This window comes from Sander lucioperca, chromosome 9, assembly GCF_008315115.2.
Source record: "Sander lucioperca isolate FBNREF2018 chromosome 9, SLUC_FBN_1.2, whole genome shotgun sequence".
NCBI classification, from domain to species: Eukaryota; Metazoa; Chordata; class Actinopteri; order Perciformes; family Percidae; genus Sander; species Sander lucioperca.
In genome coordinates, this window is record NC_050181.1 from 17462563 (window position 1) to 17483022 (window position 20460).

Sequence of the window (20460 nt, forward strand, 5' to 3'; positions counted from 1 at the left end):
TGGTATAGAGGTTCTATTATAAACCCCATGCTGCTTTCTGGGAAAATAAAGAAGCGCTGACTCAACAGAGACCTTTCCAATCACATTCTCTCACTCCTCTCCACCTATGCACTCTCACAATGCGAAAAGCATTTTTTACTGTATACTATTGACGCCCTCCACCCAAAAAACAATATATTCAGCGTGAGAGGTAGGAGCTGGCAAACATCCCCCGGCTTCAAACACGGGATTGATTTCAGGAGGCTGAGAGATGGGGACCCTTTCCATTTCCATACAGCACTCAGCTATTTTCTCACAACCCTGTTCAACTCAGGGCACGATATGGCTTACAGTATTTCCATTGAGAGTGCATCTGTGTAACTTATGCCTGTGTCCTGCAAGTATCTCTTGTTTGATCATGGATGGGGGCAAGAGCCTGCACTGATGTGCAGTTTTGTTAGTAATGGTCTCACAAAGTGTTGACCAGTAAAAATAAGCTTCATCTCTCAAGCTCAAGCTAGATTTCTGTTGCTTTAGTTTTCCTTTAATGCCTCATTTTTTTTAATTAAGCTAGCCAGAGGACACTAATAAGGTTGCATTCATTACCAGAATGTTAAAAAAAACCTTAAGCTTCATGTTTGAGGCTAAAATTCTTGAAAATAAAGTTGTAGAGAAATTGGGAAGCTTTTAATCAACTTTAATTTTTATTTTGCCAAGAGGAATATCTGTGTCATATCTGAGTCAGGACATGACAAAAGAGGGAAATTCGATAATGGGGCAGTATTTACAGTAAGTTAACTTTTCCAACCATGTACTGTATGGGTCAGTTTTTTTTTCCTCAGCTTTGTAGGAAATGATTGGACATGTCGTGACAGGATATATGAAAATTATATATACTGTAAGAGTTGTTGTTGAACAATAGAAAGTAGTTGTACATTAAGTGTGTGTGTGTGTGTGTGTGTGTGTGTGTGTGTGTGTGTGTGTGTTTCAGAGGGCTCTCCGTTCAGCTGGTGGCTCGGTGGTCCCGGTCCCGGTCTTGTGCAGACTTATTGGGGCGGAGCTCATCCAGGAAGCCAGCAGTGTGTCTGCGGCCTGCAGGGCGACTGTGTGGACCCACAACACTACTGCAACTGTGACGCTGACCGCATGGACTGGTACTGAAATCAATACATATATAGACATGGTTATTATTACTGTATACGCAACTATAAGTGCATTTGTTTATGTCTTCATTTTGGTTTAACAGGCTCAAACCGTTCAGGTTTGACTGATAATTTGCACTGAGTGAAACACATATTTGACTCCTGTTGTTGATAATTTTGTCATAAGGGTGATGATTTCACTGTCTATTGATGTAGTAGACTGCATTGTTTTAAAGGCAGAGCCTGGGACCTCTGTTAGGCAGACACAAAACGTCACCTGTCTATACCAAAGACACACGTCATATATTTGCCCTTAATTTAATTATAAACCAGATTTTATCACATTTTGACACAACAACATCCTTCACCTACAGAAAAACCCAAAACTGAGGCTACTAAGTAGAGCTTTTACTCTGACTCTGGAGAAGCAGGATAGCTGTTCATTTGGCAACATGATTGGCTGTGAGCTATTCTATATCAACAACATTTCATTAACTGGATTGTTCCGATGCTGCAGGAGATTCTGCCGGATGTCCCTCATTCACCTTCCTCTTTCTTTGTGTTGGCATTCTAAACATCCTCTGAGCTAGAACCAACAATCAAATTATATTTATCTTTTTTTTTCCTCACATCCTCAACAGCCATTTTAATTCCAGAGCTTGCTTCCCTACGTGCACGTTACACCAAAACAAGTTCCTTCCCGAGGCTATTTTGCAGCAGCACTGTGGCTCTGTCCGGCGCATAGCGCCGCCCAAGAAGATTGTGATTGGTTTAAAGAAATGGCAATAAACCAGAGCATGTTTTTCTCCCATCCCGTAATGCTGTGTGGACTACCCAGACACCCTCCGCAGTGCTGTGGAGGAAGGTCTGGCAGTGTGAGACTAGCTGTGACCAGATGAGATCAGAGGAAAATTAAGAAACAGAACCGGCCTGTGGTTGCATTTTAAAATTGTGGCAGTTTGACACCTGTTACATTACTGTAAAAGTAAGTAGGTCAAACATGCCACATATATTCACAGCAGATGAATGTATGAACAATGTAAAGAATTAAAGGTCCCATGGCATGAAGATTTCACTTTATGAGGTTTTTTAACATTAATATGAGTTCTCCCAGCCTGCCTATGGTCCCCCAGTGGCTAGAAATGGTGATAGGTGTAAACTGAGCCCTGGGTATCCTGCTCTGCCTTTGAGAAAATGAAAGCTCAGATGGGCCGATCTGGAATCTTCCCTTTATGACATCATAAGGAGCAAGGTTACCTCCCCTTTCTCTGCTTTGCCCGCCCAGAGAATTTGGCCCACCCATGAGAAAGAGAGAGACATCATGGCTTTCAAATGAGCAAAGTGGCCGTTGGTCACAGGACCTTTAAAAATAATACTTACAGATGTAAAAGTTGAAACAAATGTAAATCAACTACTATAACCAATCAACTATTTTTGGTACTGTATGTTAGAATTGAATGTGATCTATTGAATGTGATCTCTTATTGTGTACTGTACATGGACATAACTTAAACAAATGCATGATATCGTACCATCCTCTTCTTACTTCAGTAAATGTAGGCATCACTGCCTGTTACTAGAGATGTTCCGATACCAGAATCAGAAAAGCCTCCGATACCACCTAAATTGCTGGTATCGGTAAGTACTGGAGTTTATGCACCGATCCGATAACACGTAATGTAGCCCCAAAGAAAATCTACTTTAAAGTAGTTTATTTATGTTCTTTTTCAGTTATGACTGACTGTCAAACTGAATAATAAAAGAAAGTTCTGTGGCGTTTATTGTTTGTGTTTGTTCATGTTTCACAAAGAGTTTAACAACAAAGATAGAAATCATATCACATCCATACAGGGATAGTAGTATACAGCTGTTAAAACATCATAAAATATATGACACGCTGGTATCAGTGTACACTGAAAAGAAAAAAAAAAAACTTGGATTAACTTAAAAAAATTGAAGTAATCAATCACACGAAATAGTTGACATTGACTCAAAGTAAATAATTTTATTTAGTTTAACCTGAAAAGTTTAACTCCAAGCAACCACCTTTTAAAGGTTGGGTCAAACTAATTATTTATACATCCGAGTAAATTAATTATTTTAGGTTGCCTCAAATAAAAAACTAACAGTTGTCATTATTTCAAATGTATAGTAAATCAAATTTGAAAAAAATTATTTTAATACATTTTGATCAATGACTACTCAGAACACTTTCCTTTATAACACATTTATATTTATTGTTTAGTAAATTGATAACATTTAACATCTGTTTCAAATGTATGAAGAGAAACAGTCTGCTTCAGCTGAACACCCGAAACGAGACTATTGATGTCATCAGAAGACAAATCATGGAGCTGTGAATAGTAGCACAACTCCTGAGACATCATGCAGTACCCATGGTGAATTTACCGAGACATACATTTTATAATTCAGATGTGAGCCTTACGGTAACGATCCATTTGTCCGACACGACTGAAGTGTGGTGTATATGTATGACGTCATACATCCATGGTTGATGCTCCACGCCCCTGACCGGCAGCTGATTGGACGAACGCGTGTCGTGGGTTTGGCTTCTCGAGAATTTCAACAGATCTAATAAAATTGCTCTGATCAAATGAATAAATTCAGTTTAATGTCCCGCTGCCAATTTATATTGTATCCATATAAAAAAAATGGATTCAACCATAAACACAAACTAGAACGTTTACTTTAAATGAAAAAACTAATAATTTTCAGCTATTTCAACGAGAAAATACACATTAAACGAACAACAGCAATGTTAGACTTTTTTCAGTGTACGGTTGTTTGTCATTCTCTTACATTTTGACCCATCCTGCTATCTTCATCCCACCTCAGTTCCGTCTTTCTACCATCTCTCGGTCCAAACTGTGAAACTGTTGGATGCTGACACTGTTTTTTACACACCATCCATCAGATCATCAGAGCACTGTGAGGATGGATGCATGAATGAATGAGATGAAACCTTTATTGCCCTGAGAGAAATTTGTTTTGCACTCAAGGGAGCCACATTGAGTATTAAGCACAGACAACAGTAAATAACAATAACAGTAAAAACCACACCAAACATCCAACAACATTGAAGACATAGAGGATACAGAAAACAGAGCATAAACAACAACAACGCAGCTATGGTGGTGACATGCAATCATCACTCCAATAGCTAAGATGAATAATTAAATAATCAATAGTGCACATGATAAAATGTATAGGTGCCTGTGTCTGATCTGTTCAGTAACTGAATGCTTCTCGGAACAAATGATGTAATGGCATGTTTGGTTTTTGTTGGGGGCATTCGAAATCTACGTCCAGAGGGGAGGGGGGGGAACTCTGAGCAAAGTGGGTGGGATGGATCATCCAGTATCCTCAGGGCCAAATTGAGGGTATACTGTTCTGTGAGTTTGGAGATGCTTTTAACATCGGATCCAGTAATTTTCGGGCCAATTTTAGCCACCTTGCCCCCCCCCCCCCCCCCCTCCCAATCACAGGATGTGGAAATGGAATGGAAAATGTCTCACCTGACAAGCACTTTGACGTGTAGATTATCGGAGGCGCATAAATCTGAACACGGGCGTAAATGGACAGAGCTGCTCACTCGCCTGTCCGTCTGCAGTGCTCTTTCAGAAAATAGCTGTCACAGATATTGGCATAGATGGAGTGTTGAGTGTCAGGGTGGCTATGATACGATCTGGCTCACCATTAAAATGTATTCCTGAAAAATTGTCTAAGACGCTGCACAGGTTGTGTCAGCTTATTAAAGTACTGTTGTAATTCAGCAGAACAATTTGCTACCATGTTTCAGCTGGCTAATTAGCACCATTTATGTCAAAGTTGTCCAATAACAATCTCTTTATCTTTGTTCTTATTATGTATACTAATACTTATTATTAACTAATTATATCAATGTCTTCCCTCTTTTCCTTCCACTTCTTCTGCTTCTGTTTCTTTATTTTTAATGGTTCCTTCTCTTCCTCCTTTATTGGTGTGAATGCTGAAGGCATTCACAACCTATGTTCTGCTACGTATTTTTATTATTTTCCTGTACCCTTTTTTTGCACATTAACTCCTTCCACATTTTTCAACATATAAACTTAATTATAACATCAAAACGTTCAGCACAATTAGGACATTCCTGCGTCTATACAACATTTCCTTAACTTTCATAATTTCTGAAATATTCAACGTTTACCAGGAAATTTTCCCCATTCAAGTGAATGGATGGAATTTTCCAATTTGACACAAATTTATACATTTTCAACTGCTTTCTACTCATTCATACATTCACCGAGAAACACCATTCAGACTTTAAAATGTTCCACCTCTTTCATACATTCTGGGTAGCGTCAGCCTTTCAACATATAGCATTCACACCGCAATTTCTTCAGAAATTGCATTCTCTAGTTTGTTTTTGCTCTTTTTCCATGTCTTCTTCTTTTGCAATTACTCTCTCTTATAACTCCTCCTCCTCCTCCTCCTCCTCTCTTACTCCTCCCTCATTAATTCTCTTATTTCCTCTCCTTGTCCTCCACCCTTTCTCCTCCTCCCTCATTATTGCTTCCCCTCTGTCTCGTTTCTTCATCTCTTCCCCTTTTTCTTCCTCCTCTTCCTCCTCCCCTTTTAATCTCTTCCTCTTGTTCTGTAATCATCTCCCCTTTGCTTCTTCATCTGTTTCCCTCCTTATCATCCTCATCATCTTCTTCTTCCCTTTCCTTGGTCATCTCATTCTCCTTTTCTTTTCCCCTTTCTCCTTTGCCGTCTCTTCCCCCTTCCCCCCCCCCCCCCCCCTTCTTTTCCATTCCTTTTTTCCTTTCTAATTACTAATTCTTCTTCTCTTACTTCTTCTGAAATTGTATCTCTCATTAAGGCCTGGACTTTACATCTGCCCATTGCACATACAGTATAATCTTTGTAAATTCTGCACTCAGCCCATTCAGCCTATTTTTTCTTATGCTATATTTCTTTTCCTGTATGTATTGTTCATTTCATATTCATGTTTAATATGTTTGTTTCTTTGTCTGTTCATGTATGGGCCTTTCACCAAGGCAAATTCCACATAAGTGTATCTTATTATGGCAATAAAAACCTTTCTGATTTCTGATTTTACTTCATCCTCTGTTACTCCTTCCTCCTCCACCCGTCCGTCGCCTCCTATTCCTTCTCCTCCTTCTTGCTCTTCCCCTCCACCCTCCCTCCTTTTTACACTGTTTGTATTTGTCTCTTTTATGTTCTTTTATGTATTTTTTTGTCATTTGAGAGTGCCCTGTCAAAGAGAAATAAGACAAAGACAATAAAGTTTTTCTTATCTTATCTTACCTCCCTCCTTCCCTCTCCTCCTGCAGGGCTGAAGACTCAGGCCTGCTCACCCATGAGGAGAGCCTCCCTGTCAGGTCTTTGGTGCTGGGTGACATCCAGAGGCCCGGGTCAGAGGCCGCCTACAGGGTGGGACCGCTCCGTTGTCATGGAGACGGTAAGTCCTGCTCTGGTTGCCTGGTTACACATGATGGAGAGAGGACAGAATCTTCCTATCCTGAAGAATCCCAGCTTTGTATGAAACTGTTCCCTGTCACAGAAACAGTGCACTATATACACTATATATACAAGTGAAAAAAAAAAACCTTAGCGTTGAACCCTGGGATAAAAAAAATGATTTGCCTCTCCCCGTTCACTTCCAAACATATTTTTTCTTAATTGAGGTGCCATGAGATCCACCTGAAGCGGAGAGACTTCGCCTCTCAATACCTATTTAAGCAATATTACACAAGAGGGGGTGTTTTTTACCATCATATTATTGGCACTACAAAACCTCGGCACAAGCGCCTCTGCCAGTAGTACCAAAAATTACGTTAAATTAGTTTTTATAATTAGACATATATTTTATAACTAGACAGGGATTTCTAGTCGGCCAGCTAACTTAAACTAACGTTAGCTTTGTAGCAGAGGTGGAAAGAGTTCAAACATATTCTACTTAAATAAAAGTACTATTACTGTGATGAACTTTCACTTAAAGATCTTGACAGTGTTTTCATTATCATGTTTCTCAGAGAATTTCTGGAACGCTGCGTTTTTCGACAAGGAGACGTCATACCTCCACTTCCCCACCTTCCACGGAGAGCTGAGCGCAGATATCTCCTTCCTGTTTAAAACCACGGCCTCGTCTGGCGTGTTCTTGGAAAACCTGGGCATCAAAGACTTCATCCGGATCGAACTGAGCTGTGAGTAGGAGCTGGAGGGTGGAGATGAAATCCGGATTAGAGTGATGTGTCAGTGAAACCTGGAAGCCCAAGTCTTAATCTGGATCTGTGTAAAACCCCCAGACGTAATCTGTATCAAACTATCCTGAAGGGAAATATATTGTTTATTTTAGGTTGGACTCAGCTGTCTTAAACTTCCTTTTCTGACTTTAACTAAATGTTACAGAAAGTTTAACATCTTAGGGAGGTTGTTTCAGCCCAAAGGTGTTGGATGGGGCTGAGCTCAGGGCTCTGCGCAGAGCAGTCAGCTTCTTCCACACCAAACTGGGAAAACTGCACGGGGGCATTGTGATGAAAGTTGGAAACATGTCTAAAATATCATCATATACTGTTGCATTAAAGCCCCCGATAGTTTTTTTTTTTTTTTTTTACAGTAAATCTGAAGTATCTCTCTTTAACGTTAAATATTCATGATTAAAGCCATAAGAACAACACTGTCGTTGCATCCAACAACACATTCTCACTCCCATCGCGTCAAAAAGCGACAAAAGGGACAGTTAGGTTTAGGAAAAGATGGTGGGTGGGGTTACAAATGTACAATTCAGTGACACACGGGACAAGAACGGGACATGAACCCCGGTCTCCTGGGTGAAAGTCCTGTGTTGTTGGACGCCACAATCTTCTGAACATAGTCATACTGAGAAATCCAGAGAGAGTTGTGTGGAGCTGATAGTCTTAATTAGCTTTGTAGCAACTCATTTGGCAATGGCTTGAATGTGACAGACGTTCATTAATATTAAAAAGTTAAGCACCAAAGCTTTACGTAAGCAATAATTAGAGTCAGGGTTCGAATTATCATTTCATCTTTGTGGGAGTCTCTTTAAAAAAAAAAATAAAAAATAGTCTATGAGCAGCAAATTTTGAGCATTAAACATTTCATTTCCTGCATTCAGGTGAATAAATTTTTATGCACCTATTCACCTTTTTCTCAATCAATGTATGCTGGAAATATCTTAATTGTGTTGACCTTGGGTCACATTGACCCGTTTAAAATTTTTGTTTTATATTAGAAAATATGGGACGTAGAAATAAGCGCTGAAAATGTGTAGAAGAAAAATGGAAAAATTTAAAACGTTGGAAAAAGCAAAAACAAATTGTGATAAAAAGGCGTCAAAAATGTCAGAAAAAAAAGGTTGAAGGGAAGACAACACAAGGGTTAATATAATTATAATAAAACATAATGGAATATATTACAAAAGGCTGTCAGGCATTCTGTATTGCTATTTATTCTCCTGTAGATCAACTGTCCTAATTATATCTGAGTCAGCACACATGTAGCCTCTAGAAGCATAATTTACTCCTCCCTCCTCTTTTGCGTCTTTTGTTGGGGAAGTAACCTACTTAAATGTGCACATGACAATTATTCACCTCAATGATACGTTATTCATTTTAATGGATTAATAAATCCCTGGACTGTAATATTTCAGATGTTTGAGCAAGATTTCTGCTCATGTTCAAAACTTTGTGCACATTCAAAATATAACTCATCTGTGCTCTCTGAGATTTGGAGGAGTCGTGATATTTTGAGAAAAATAAAGTTATAATATTTCAGAAAATAGTCTACCTGCATCATAGTCTGCTGTGCATTACGTGATTGCTCTGCTGATACGGTAGATCTCAGACCTTCTGACAGACTTGAGCCCCGTTTGGGTCTCTGGTCTCTGAATGAGAGAATGTTTAGGGAAGTGGCTGTACGCTGCTCTACATCGGGGATGGGAAACCGAATCTACTGCAGAAATTCACGGAGCACAAACGGGACACATCTACCGCAGCTCCCACTGGCTCCCACATAATTCGAACCCTGATTAGAGTTGAATTCAAGAAAGAAACATCCTTAGTTATTTTGTATGAAATGTGTCTGCTCCATCAGGACTTTGTTTGTGTGGTGTGATGTAAAACAAAATGTAAACTATTAGCTGTGTGCAGTCATTGAGGAACTGGTTCAAGGAAATGTCTCTGACACATAGAAGGTTAAGCCTTTAACTATAGGTTAAGCCTTTTTATGGCATAAGAATGCATTGTGTACCAGACAGATAAGCAGAAGAACAGTAAAAGACAGTTAAAGTTAAGAGAATAGAAGAGGAAGTTGCACTACACAGAGGCCCCGACCTTGGTGTGTGTGTGTTTATGAAAGATAACAAGGAGACACCCCCCTGTGAGGAGAGAATAAAAATACAGGGACAGTTTAGATCGGAGTTCATTCGAACAGAGATCTTGGTGGACTGAGTTTCGACTTCATGTCTGTCGCTAGGGAAACTTAGACTCTGTTTGTCATCCCACAATTGTGTTGTAACTTTTATGCTGGACTCAGTAAACTTTGTTTAACTGAACTCTTCGTCTAAGATTGATCCTTGTGTTCTGGTAAACTTAAGTCCAATGTAAGAAGGCGCGTGAATTAATAAATTGGAGTCAGATTTGACAGGCCTTAGGGCCTTATTTTTGACATAATTCCCTCTACAGTGATCAGATTTGACAGTGCTGGCAACACAGACAAACCCCCTCATCAGTCATCACACTTTGATTCAAATTCTGCTTCATTCTGATGAATCACGGTGACATCGCCTTTTTCCAACTGAACCACGAGCCCTAAACAGCATATGGTGGCATTTACTGCTTGCTACAGTAGCTTAGCATAAAGACTGAGGGAAACAACTGAATTAAGTGAAAATAAAAACATCTTTTGTGGCATACTGAAGAAGACGTATCACGCGTCTTTAACTCAAGATAAAGGAAATGTAAAATACATTTTTGTTCTTGGGGGAGTTATGTGCTGCAAAATCAGACCAAATCTGAGATGTTAATTTTTGCTTTGCTTCAGGGATGATTGAGTTGAGACTGAGAGCACACGGAGCTCTTCTTTGCTTCACTTCAGCTTTGTGTTTTCATTGCTCATATTTTCAGTTTCAGCTCTCAGTTCTCTGCAGAGCTTTCTAGCTGTTGCCCACAGAACATATCATTTAGAATATGACAGCAATAACCAAGGGTTTTTTATTTTTATTTTATTGTATGTGTACCACAACATCATGGTCTCGCTCCCATTGGTTTGTTGTCTTTTAAAATATGGCAGAAATACTCACAGGGGTGTTCTTTATGCTTGTGGTTATGCAGCTAGGTATGAGATATGTGTTTATGGGAAGACATGGTGTCTGGTGTTTAGTAAGTCGTGTATGTGTTATTATGGAACCCAGGCAACTTCTAGGCAAGACCACCTTCAATAGCATTCACACGCTACTATTGGCCAGGCGTCCATGCTTACGCAAGGTAACGGAACCCGATTTGTTCAGGTCCTATCCCCTGGCCAATCGGCTATCCTAACCTTAACCACTCAAGGTCAATGCCTAACCCCAACCAATCGGGCTGCTTCGTAGGGCGGGACTTGCCTAGGAGTTGCGTGGGATCCATAATAACGCATTGTGTAGCGATGGCTTAAATCAGTTATTAGAGTCATCTATAGTTGCTTTCTGAAGCTCAATCAGCCCATTTCACCAGTTTTGTTGAGTTTAGTTTGTAGCTTTATATATTGTGCTGCATTTTGCATTTTCTTAGAAATGGGATTTGAAGGGGGACACACACAGAATGTTGTACAGGGACACTGCTGCACCAACAGCCTCTCTCCTCGGGGAAATCATTGTCAGTGTTCATGTTCCAGCTCTGAATACTGCTGCTCTGTTTTGCCCGCTTCCTCAGAGAACAATTTCTAAATGAAGTTACCGTGTGATGCTGGGATATTGTTTCATCTTGTTCTGTGCTCACACAGTAATACATCTTCTCCTTCCAAAACACGAAAGATGAGTCTAAAAAATAGGAGTCTCTAAAATCGACTCCTTTTGTTGGAATGAACTTGACAGGAATTTGTCATCTGAGGCTGTCATCTGAAACTGTTAGATTCCAGAAGTAAAAAAAAAAATCTCATAAAACACCCAGCTGACATTTATAATAACTAAAACTCCAGCCTTGGAGCAGAGAATTTCTCAACAGTATGTTGTTTGGCTCACCTCACATGTCTGGATAAGGATGGTAGATATTTGAAAAACAATCTGATATTGTTGTTCATTCAATATTCATCTTTTTTTAGCTGCTTTTTACGAACACCATTTCCCCTGAGCCCTAGATGTTTGTGAGCCAAGTGCGTAACTTTGGGTTCAGTATTTGGGGGGGGTAGAGATCTCCAACTATCTAGGGAGGTCCCGGGAGATGTATTGAAAAAAGAGATAAAATCGTCAAATGGCGACAAATGTTGAAAAAGACTTTGAAACAAAACAAAAAAAGCTGACAAAAACTCAACCAAACAAAAAAGCAACCAAAGCCTTGAAAAAAATGTCGAAAAAAAGGAACAAAAGCCCAGTTTTGATTATTGTTGGGGGTTGTAACCCCCCCATCCCACCCCACCGTAAATTACGCCTATATTGTGAGCAACGACAAAAGAAGCGAGGCCCTTGGCAAGTCGAGGGGTCGCAGTTAGCGCAGATAAGAGGAGCGAGTGCTGTACACGTTTTTAAACTTGTTGGCAGAACTTTAAAAGAGAGCGTTGGTAAATGTTATTGATAAGGACAAAACCAAATGACAATGACGTAAATACTCGCACTGCCCACTTTTTCACGGAAGCTGTAGTTTTTTCTGTGCTAACAAAGTCATTGTTGTTGAACTTTCTTAAAAGGTTTAAATTTCTCAACTGCCATATCCCATTAGGAGGCCAAATTGCTATAAATTACCTGTATATAAATATTTAAATGCACTATATTTCAAGAGGGGAGGTGGGAAATATCTCAGTCACTTTAATACAGTGGTAGTTTATTTTAGTGAGGTAGGTTTTTAATCATTCATTATTAATTACAGACCACGGAGCTGCTGCAGCGCGCCGTCCGTGGTCTGTGCAGCTTCAGGTTTATAAAGGACGCGCTCTGCTGTGGGGATGCTGTTGTAGATGAGTCCCGTTTGTGCTCCGTGAATTTCTGCAGTAGTTTCGGTTTCCCACCCCCGATGTAGAGCAGCGTACAGCCACTTCCCTAAACATTCTCTCATTCAGAGACCAGAGACCCAAAAGGAGCTTGAGTCTGTCAGAAGGTCTGAGATTTAATTAATAGTTAGTTAGTAGAAGTTGATATTGTCATCAGTGTATTCCTGTGATGGTTGTGTTTAATGCCGGTCTGCAAATCAAACTTCCTTTAAGATGGTAATAAAGTTCAAGTTGACGAACCTCCACAAGACCATACACATCCACTATATTGACTGATACAAATGCTGTAATCAGGCTACTGATATACATGTATTTATTATCTGAATCTACAGCTGTGAGATGTGAGAACCACACATTTCCTTTGAAAAAAAAAAAAACATGCGTCTATGAGGAATTCTAAGTAATGACAACAATTCTGTCGGTGCGTCCACATGATACAAGCCTTCTGTGATCGCGCACCACCCCCACCCCTCCCCCATGCAGTTGCTAGTAGCCAAGGAGGACACGGAGGATTAAAACATGATGGACTCTTCAGAAGAGGTCATTATCTTCACTCGAGTTTCTCTGTGGGAAAGTCGCCGGACGCCACAATCTTCTGAACATAGTCACACTGAGAAATCCAGAGAGAGTTGTGTGGAGCTGATAGTCTTAATTAGCTTTGTTGCAACTCATTTGGCAATGGTTTGAATGTAACGGACGTTCATTATTATGAAAAAGTTACACACTAAAATTTAATTATGTTTAAAATGGTGTGAAATCCTGACCCATAATCCTGTTCCTTCATTCGTCTCTCTTACATATTTGTTTTCCGCTTTGTCGCCATCCTTTCCATGAATCATCCCTCTCCCTCTAACTCCCTCTTCTTGTCTCCTGTGTATCCCTCTCCCTCCTGTCAGCCTCTACTCGGGTGCTTTTCTCCTTCGATGTTGGTAACGGGCCGCTGGAGGTTCGCGTGGACTCGAGTGTCCCTCTGAATGACAACCGGTGGCATCGCGTCCGAGCCGAGCGGAACGTCAAGGAGGCGTCGCTTCGATTGGATGAACTTCCTGTCGCCACACAGGAGGCTCCTGCTGACGGGCACTTCCACCTGCAGCTCAACAGCCAGCTGTTCATAGGTGAGGGGGACGCAAGGGCGTAACTTTGGGTTCAACATTGGGGGTTGGATAATTTGGAGCATTTCAAATACTTCATTTCCTGCATTCTGGTACATTTTTCTGCAACAATGCGTGCCTTTTCTGCATGAAGTTATAGTGCAAATGTCTTTATTTATGTAAAAGATATTATAATAGTTTTTTTGGGGGGGGTTTTGATAATTGGGGGGGTTGTAGCCCCTCCCATCCCCCCTGTAAATTACACCTATGCGTGCCCTACTGTTTTTGTGTTTGTGTGTTGCTGTGTTTTCATTTGAGTCATGATTCCCTCCGGGTGTGTGCCACGGCTGACGGCGTTCCCGCAGCTTAAGCTGCTCAGCGGTAATGAGGGAGAAGCATTACGTGGTCGGTGTGTGCCAAGCGGTGCCAGAGTGAGCTGTGAGAACCAGAGAGAGACAGTAGCTGTGTATGAAACCATTCCCTGTCACGGAAACAGTGCATTATATAGTGCGTTCGCCATTTTGTAGTGGTGTTTGCATTCTCCCCCGTAAAATTTCATTCACTATGTAGTCCACTGTCAAATACCCACAATGCACAGCTAATTTCAATTCAATTCAATTTATTTCTAGTATCAAATCATAACAAGAGTTATCTCGAGACACTTTACAGATAGAGTAGGTCTAGACCACACTCTATAATTTACAAAGCCCCAACAATTCCAGTAATACCCCCAAGAGCAAGCATTTAGTGCGACAGTGGCGAAGAAAGACTCCCTTTTAGAGAGAAACCTCGACAGACCCAGGCTCTTGGTGGGCGGTGTCTGATGGTGCCGGTTGGGGGTGTGATGAACAGTGGCAATTATAGTCACAATAAAGATAATGGAACAGTGACTACAAATGGTAGTCGTAGTAGTTCTAATAATAATTTGAGCGTACACACGATGTAACCTACATTTTTCGAACTTTGTTTTGGTCTGTTTGTTCCGCAGCTTTACAAAGACAACACAAAATACAGAAAATAAGCAACTTTCAACACATACTCTCATGCAACACAAAGCATGCTTTCATATACATTAGACAAGTACCTATATAGTAAGCACATTAACTACTCCTTTCATTGGCATTTTTAATTGAACAACCCTGTCGGCTGCATTCTCCGCACAAAGTGTAGCACAGCCCTTGCACAATGAAATATTGCACAACTAATATATTGCCCCAACCTCAATAGCCTACGTATTGCACAAATGACATAATGCACTCACATGTTTTTCGTTTTTAAACAGTGTAAAGTTAACATGTAACATATATACAACCTTTTATTATTCTCCTGAGTGCTCGGTTTGTTTCAGGAACGTATGAGTATTTTCTGGTCGATTTGTTTACATGATGCTGGGCGCGCCCGCCTCCGTCACACAAATAACCGACACATCTACTGAGTGTCCGGAATCTGGTTTGGTCGTTCCCTATATAGTTCACTATTTAATAAACACTATATAGGGAATAGTGAGTGAGTGAGTGAGTGAGTGAGTGAGTGAATGAGTGAACGGTTTCCAACACAGCTGGTGTGTGCCCGAGTGAGCCAGTGTGCTGAGCCAGGCCAGGCCAGGCCAGGCCAGGCCAGTCAGGATTGTGCTGTGAAGCAAGTGTTTATTGAGATGTTTTGTTTGTTAAGATGACCTGCCACACAAAACCGTTTTTACTTGTATTTTTTGAAATCTGTTAGGTCCATATGTGTTTGTGTTAGGTCGTGAATGTGAAAATGAACTGCTACCTCCTCTGTCAGCTCTAGCCACTGAAAAGAAATAAGCGGAGAAATCAGGCCAATTACAAAAGCTGGTCAGTCTGACGTGGTGTTGCCTGAGCTCATTACTATTCATGAGCTCGCCCAGTTGCGCTGGGTAAAGGATGCTGATAGCCAGGCTCTCATTGGCTAGCTGTTAGCCAATCAGAGTCAAGCAGCTTAGCTCGTTGAATATTAATGAGAACTGGCACAAATCGAGAATGGCTTGAAACAAGGTAACCAAGGCATTTTTTCCACAAAAAAATGTTACAGAGTCCATGGTAGAACTTCAGACATTACCACAAAGTAATGTAATACGTGTGGCAGGGCACCTTTAAAGGCTTAGCTCTTTAGTTCACCTTTTGTGAAACATTCATTGTTTATGTAATTGTTAGTGTCCTCTGCTCCTAGACAGTAGGGATATAATAATGAGATACATGTGAACAGTTCCCTCATTAGTAGCAGTACTGTTGGCTTTGACATCTCTTCCCTATTTTTTCTAAAGCATGTCTCTTTCTTAATAACTCGCCTACACAAACAGGCACTTCTCTGTTTACATATACAAATACATGTATAGTATATCTTCTCATACATTATATTCTTTGTTCTCCAGTTCTCTGATTTATTAAGTGTTTTTCTGTCCATGTTGGTAAGTGTCCAGTTGGCAGATGATCCTCTTTCCTTCTGTAACATGTCTTCATTATTTCTACATTTTTGATTGATGCGCCAGCAATTCAGGCAGCAGCTCTGTGCATAACAATGATGTCCTGTTTAATTGAAAACCAATTAGCAGTATGTATCAGCTTAAATAGAGCTCTGACTGTCACAGTTGTGTTCATGAGTCAAGGAGGAACGTAGTTGTGTGCAAGTCATACTTTCAGGTAAAGATAGACAGTAATCATTTCTAGTTTATTACCTGCGCAGATGCTGCTGTGGCGGAGAAGAAAATGTCCTCCGCTTTGAAAATCACAGTGGTTTCACACATTCTAAGCCTGTTATTGACTAAATGCCACCAAGTGGTGCTATGGAAGATGTCATTATTATCAACAGATGGTCTAGCACTGTAACTCCCCCTCCACAACTAAGCCTGCCAGGGCGAGTTTAGACGGTTTAGAAATCAGTAGCAGCTAGTACAGGATGTGTATCTTCTAAAAAACGTTTCTTTCACACAGGCATGATCTAACATAATATGTTATCGGCTAAATCCTGTTGTTTTATCTGTTGCAGTATTGGATGTAGAAGGTGCTGAATATACACATGTATTCAATAGGGCTTCATCCACAGCTCTACTGTAAAGGAAAAACTCAGTCGCAGCACAATTCATGTTCACAAACGTGAAGCAGGTTCGGAAGACTTTGATGACTTACACAGAGGCATGGTTTCTGATCTGACCACGAACAATAACCATTTTTTAATAAATCAAGCATGCATCAGGGAGCAGTAATATCTAGTGTAGTGTGTGATGTGATTTCTTGCAGTGAGGGTCTTTAAATAATCTGTAAATGAAGCTGAACCTGTGTAAGTGATTCATTAGGCAGTCATGGAACCAACCATCAGTGAGCTGAGAATCTCTGAAACAAACTCCATCCATACTGCAGCCCTGTTGATGTCAACATCTGTTCAATACCACACTTTGAGTTCTCTCTGTGACCTCTCCTTAGAGCTATAGGGGGAAATAATGAAAATCCAACACTTATCAGGTGTTATCATTCTGCAAACATTGTTGTTTGTCATTTCACATCAGCAGACACACAGCGTGGAGGGAAAACAAACTATCAAACAGGGATGAGATTGGAATTCCAGGGAAATCCAGGTGAATATTGATTGGTTGAATAATCCGCTGTGATGTCACCACCATCAGCCTGAACCTGCATATGTTTACCTCTGAATTGTCTGTATAGTACGTTGGAGTGAGTCTCATAGATGTGTATGTTGGGATGGAAATGAGCCTGTATTTATCCCCAGATTGGTTTGTCAACAGTCTCACTCCCAGAGCGTCAAAAAGCAACGATTGGTCAGGTGCCTTTGGGCAAATTGTAACAAGGCGTAGTTTCTGAACCCAAGATGAGATTCTCTCTCTCCAGAGCCTCAGAAGGTGATATTACCTGAAAAAAAAAAATCTTGATGTGTGAATATGTCAATGTTCATTTCTGTGTTTGGGGCCTGTTGTGTAACAGTGGGCTCTGCAGGATTACTATGCACATATACAATATCTTTGTGTGCACAGTTTATTCATGAGCACACAGTCCACACAAGGCAAAGTATTGAGTTACAGTATTTGGATTCACAAGCCTCAGCATTGGCTTGTTTGAAACTATGAACCATCTTACCACATGCATTGTATTTATGAGTCCTGATTTGGAAAGCAAACTGCTCTATTGTTTGAATTATGAGCCGCTGTGTTGGTTTGAATAATTTACAAGCCATATCTCAATGTACACACTGTATTTATGAGCCATAATCCTGCCTTGCTTTATAAGGCACTGACTCCCATGTTTTGATTAATAAGCCACATTATTGCCCAGCGTGGATTTATAATCCACACCATTGTTCATTTTCCAATTCCTTTATTGCTGTTTGTATTGTATGTGCTAAAAATCCATACGCAGCAAATTTGCGTGAGCTCAACGATGAATGCAGAAATCACTTCCTTTGTGAAGGTTTATAAGCAATTATTTTGCCTTGTTTGGAGAAAGAAGCCTCTGTATATTTGAGCTGCATCGCTGTCTGTCCGACTGATGTGCTGGACACAGTTTACTCCTCTCTGCCGCTGTATGTAGACCAAGCGTCCTCCTGTACGAGGATTTGGAGGATTCCTTTGATCTTCGCTTGCTTCACATATCCCTCAAAATGCAGCAGTGTTGGCGTCAGATCATCCTGTAGTATATCATGTAAGCTGTATCCTGGCAGGTGAAGCTTAGCTGGTAATCTATGTTGACTGATGTTCTTTTGTGTTTTCTTCCTGTCCTCTCTGCAGTGGCATACAATATGCTGTGTCGAGGTATCTTTTCATTTCAACTTTACAAATTAGGGGTCGGTATCACTAAGTGATCTACTGTACAACAGAGGGTTTTTAACCCCTGGATCGTGGCCCAGGACCGGCCATTGGCCATTTGCTACCAGGCCATGAGGAAACAATATGTTTTAGCAGCAAAGGCTATGTTAATTTTTCCAATTATTTTAATTGAAATGTATAGTTTGTTTTGTTTTAATTACCTTGAACCTGGTGCAGTCATTTTCCAACTTGCATCAAGGTTTATTTGTATGTTTGCGGTTAATAGAGGGAGATCATGCCTGAACCACAACCTTTATAACTTGATAACATGCATGCACACCTGCAAACTGATTGGGAGTGACCCCCCCTGACTACCTTACAGTTTTAGATAATGTTGTCCATAGTCTGTTGTTCAAAAAAGGTTGAGAACGCAGTATGTAGTACTGTAGATGTGTCTACTAGTATGTAGACACATTGTTTTTTTTTTGAAAGCCCAATGTAAGATCCTTCCTTCGTGTTGTCTTTTGATTTCAACTTCACAAATTTCTCATATCACAGTGGAAAAGACATCGTAATTAGTGTGTTATGTTATTTATACTGCTTGATGCACAGATATGGTCTTTTCCCGTGTGCAGCATCAGCAAACCACACTGTACTGTACGTGCACTGTCTTTGATCATTTGGTCGGATCTCCGCCTCACATCTCAGATCGTCCTTTACTGTTTTATCTGTATTAGCAGACAATATTTCATGATTTCACATCAAGACTTTAATTCTCTTCTAGGCTAAGGCTGTGCTGTCGGACATGTGCTTGATTGTCCACAGCTCCGGAGCTTTGGATTCGTTCTTTCTATGTTTTGCTTTCCAAGCGTGGCGTTGAGGCTTGCACGTGCATCACTTTTGATGATTACTTTGATACTGATTGTTTTCCACTCTTGCATGTTCCAGCGTGCTTTAGCACACGCTGTGCAGATGTCATGCTGAGACTCGAGCGGTTGTGCTGTTTGATACGAGGTCTTGAGGGTCTTAACTTAGAGGTAGAGTTTATCTGTTTGGATTCTTTGATGTTATCTTTGATCTACGCCGTTACACTCTGTAAGTGTATCTTGTAAGCAGTAGTCTCCATTTGATGTGCAGAGAGTGTAATCCATGTTGGAGCTGAGGAACAGCAGGAAGTGTGGTTAAAACCCTCACCTCTCTGATACCATCCCTGTTAGAGATTTTGTTCTCTAATGACCTTTCTTTTCCCCGGTTAAGTCGCTTTGATCAGAGCTGGTGGTCCTCAGGGATCTGTCTCTGGTCCCTGCTGGAATCACAACTTTTACACATGCTACCATGTTAACCTTTATAGCAATGTGAAAGGTTGTTGCTACAAAGTTGCAAAGGAGGAGTGCTTTCTGGGTGTCTGTGAGTAAAAGTCCCTAGAGCTACCTAGAACAACCGAACCAGATCCGCCGACCGTATCGCCGCGCAGAAGGAAGGGTACTCATGGACGAGAGGCTCTTGCTCGTGACAGTGCGAGATTTTACCATTAACGGCATTCTCCTCGGCTGAGCTGTAACGTGAGCTAGCTCAGCTGAGCTAGCAGTATGAGTTAGCTATAAACACAAACTAGCAATGTCAGACCAAGAGGGACTTTTGCACGATGATATGGTTGTCGGGTGCGCTAGAAAGAAAATAGTTCCTACCTGAAACTGCCCACAGCCAGGTCTGTGGATTATCTTGAATAATCGTGTCTTGATTTCTGGAAAAAGACATTGCTGATGAGTTTTTCAAATGTATTTTGTTTTTGGCACTTTGAGCACCACAGGCCAAGCGCCATCTAGTTCCATTATAATGGAGAGAAGGCAGACATCCCTACGGCCAGTATCTCCAACACGCAACAAAACTATGTAGATTGATTAATAGATAAATAGCAAGTAAGAGGGAAAATATGTATGTAATGATTTTGGGGTAAACTGTCCCTTCAAGACAAATATAGCAGAATTTCCAGGACTTTTACAAGATTTTAAGGGGGGCCAACTTTTCCAGAATCTCAGCACGGTCTCTTGTTCACACAGGATTTGTTGGAGAAGCAGCACATGTGGAAGGAGTAGTGAATGTCTACATGGACATGAATGACCTTATGTTTCAAGTAGTACTGCTGTCGTGTTTCAAAGTGTGGTGACTTGTGGTTAACAGTTTCAGATGGTTGCCATTCACAATTTAATGTTTCCATAACGTAACAAACTGAATTATTATACAGAAA

General features: G+C 40.6%; 1 protein-coding gene across 1 annotated transcript in view; it reads left to right on the top strand.

Moving 5' to 3' along the window:
* The window catches only part of LOC116044902 (contactin-associated protein-like 4), a 206537-nt gene that overhangs the window by 129194 nt on the left and 56883 nt on the right, over positions 1-20460 (top strand). The window contains exons 14-17 of the mRNA XM_031292425.2: positions 971-1133; positions 6479-6606; positions 7181-7351; positions 13244-13462. Of these exons, the coding sequence (XP_031148285.1) occupies positions 971-1133; positions 6479-6606; positions 7181-7351; positions 13244-13462 (681 nt within the window). The remainder of the gene's footprint in view (positions 1-970; positions 1134-6478; positions 6607-7180; positions 7352-13243; positions 13463-20460) is intronic.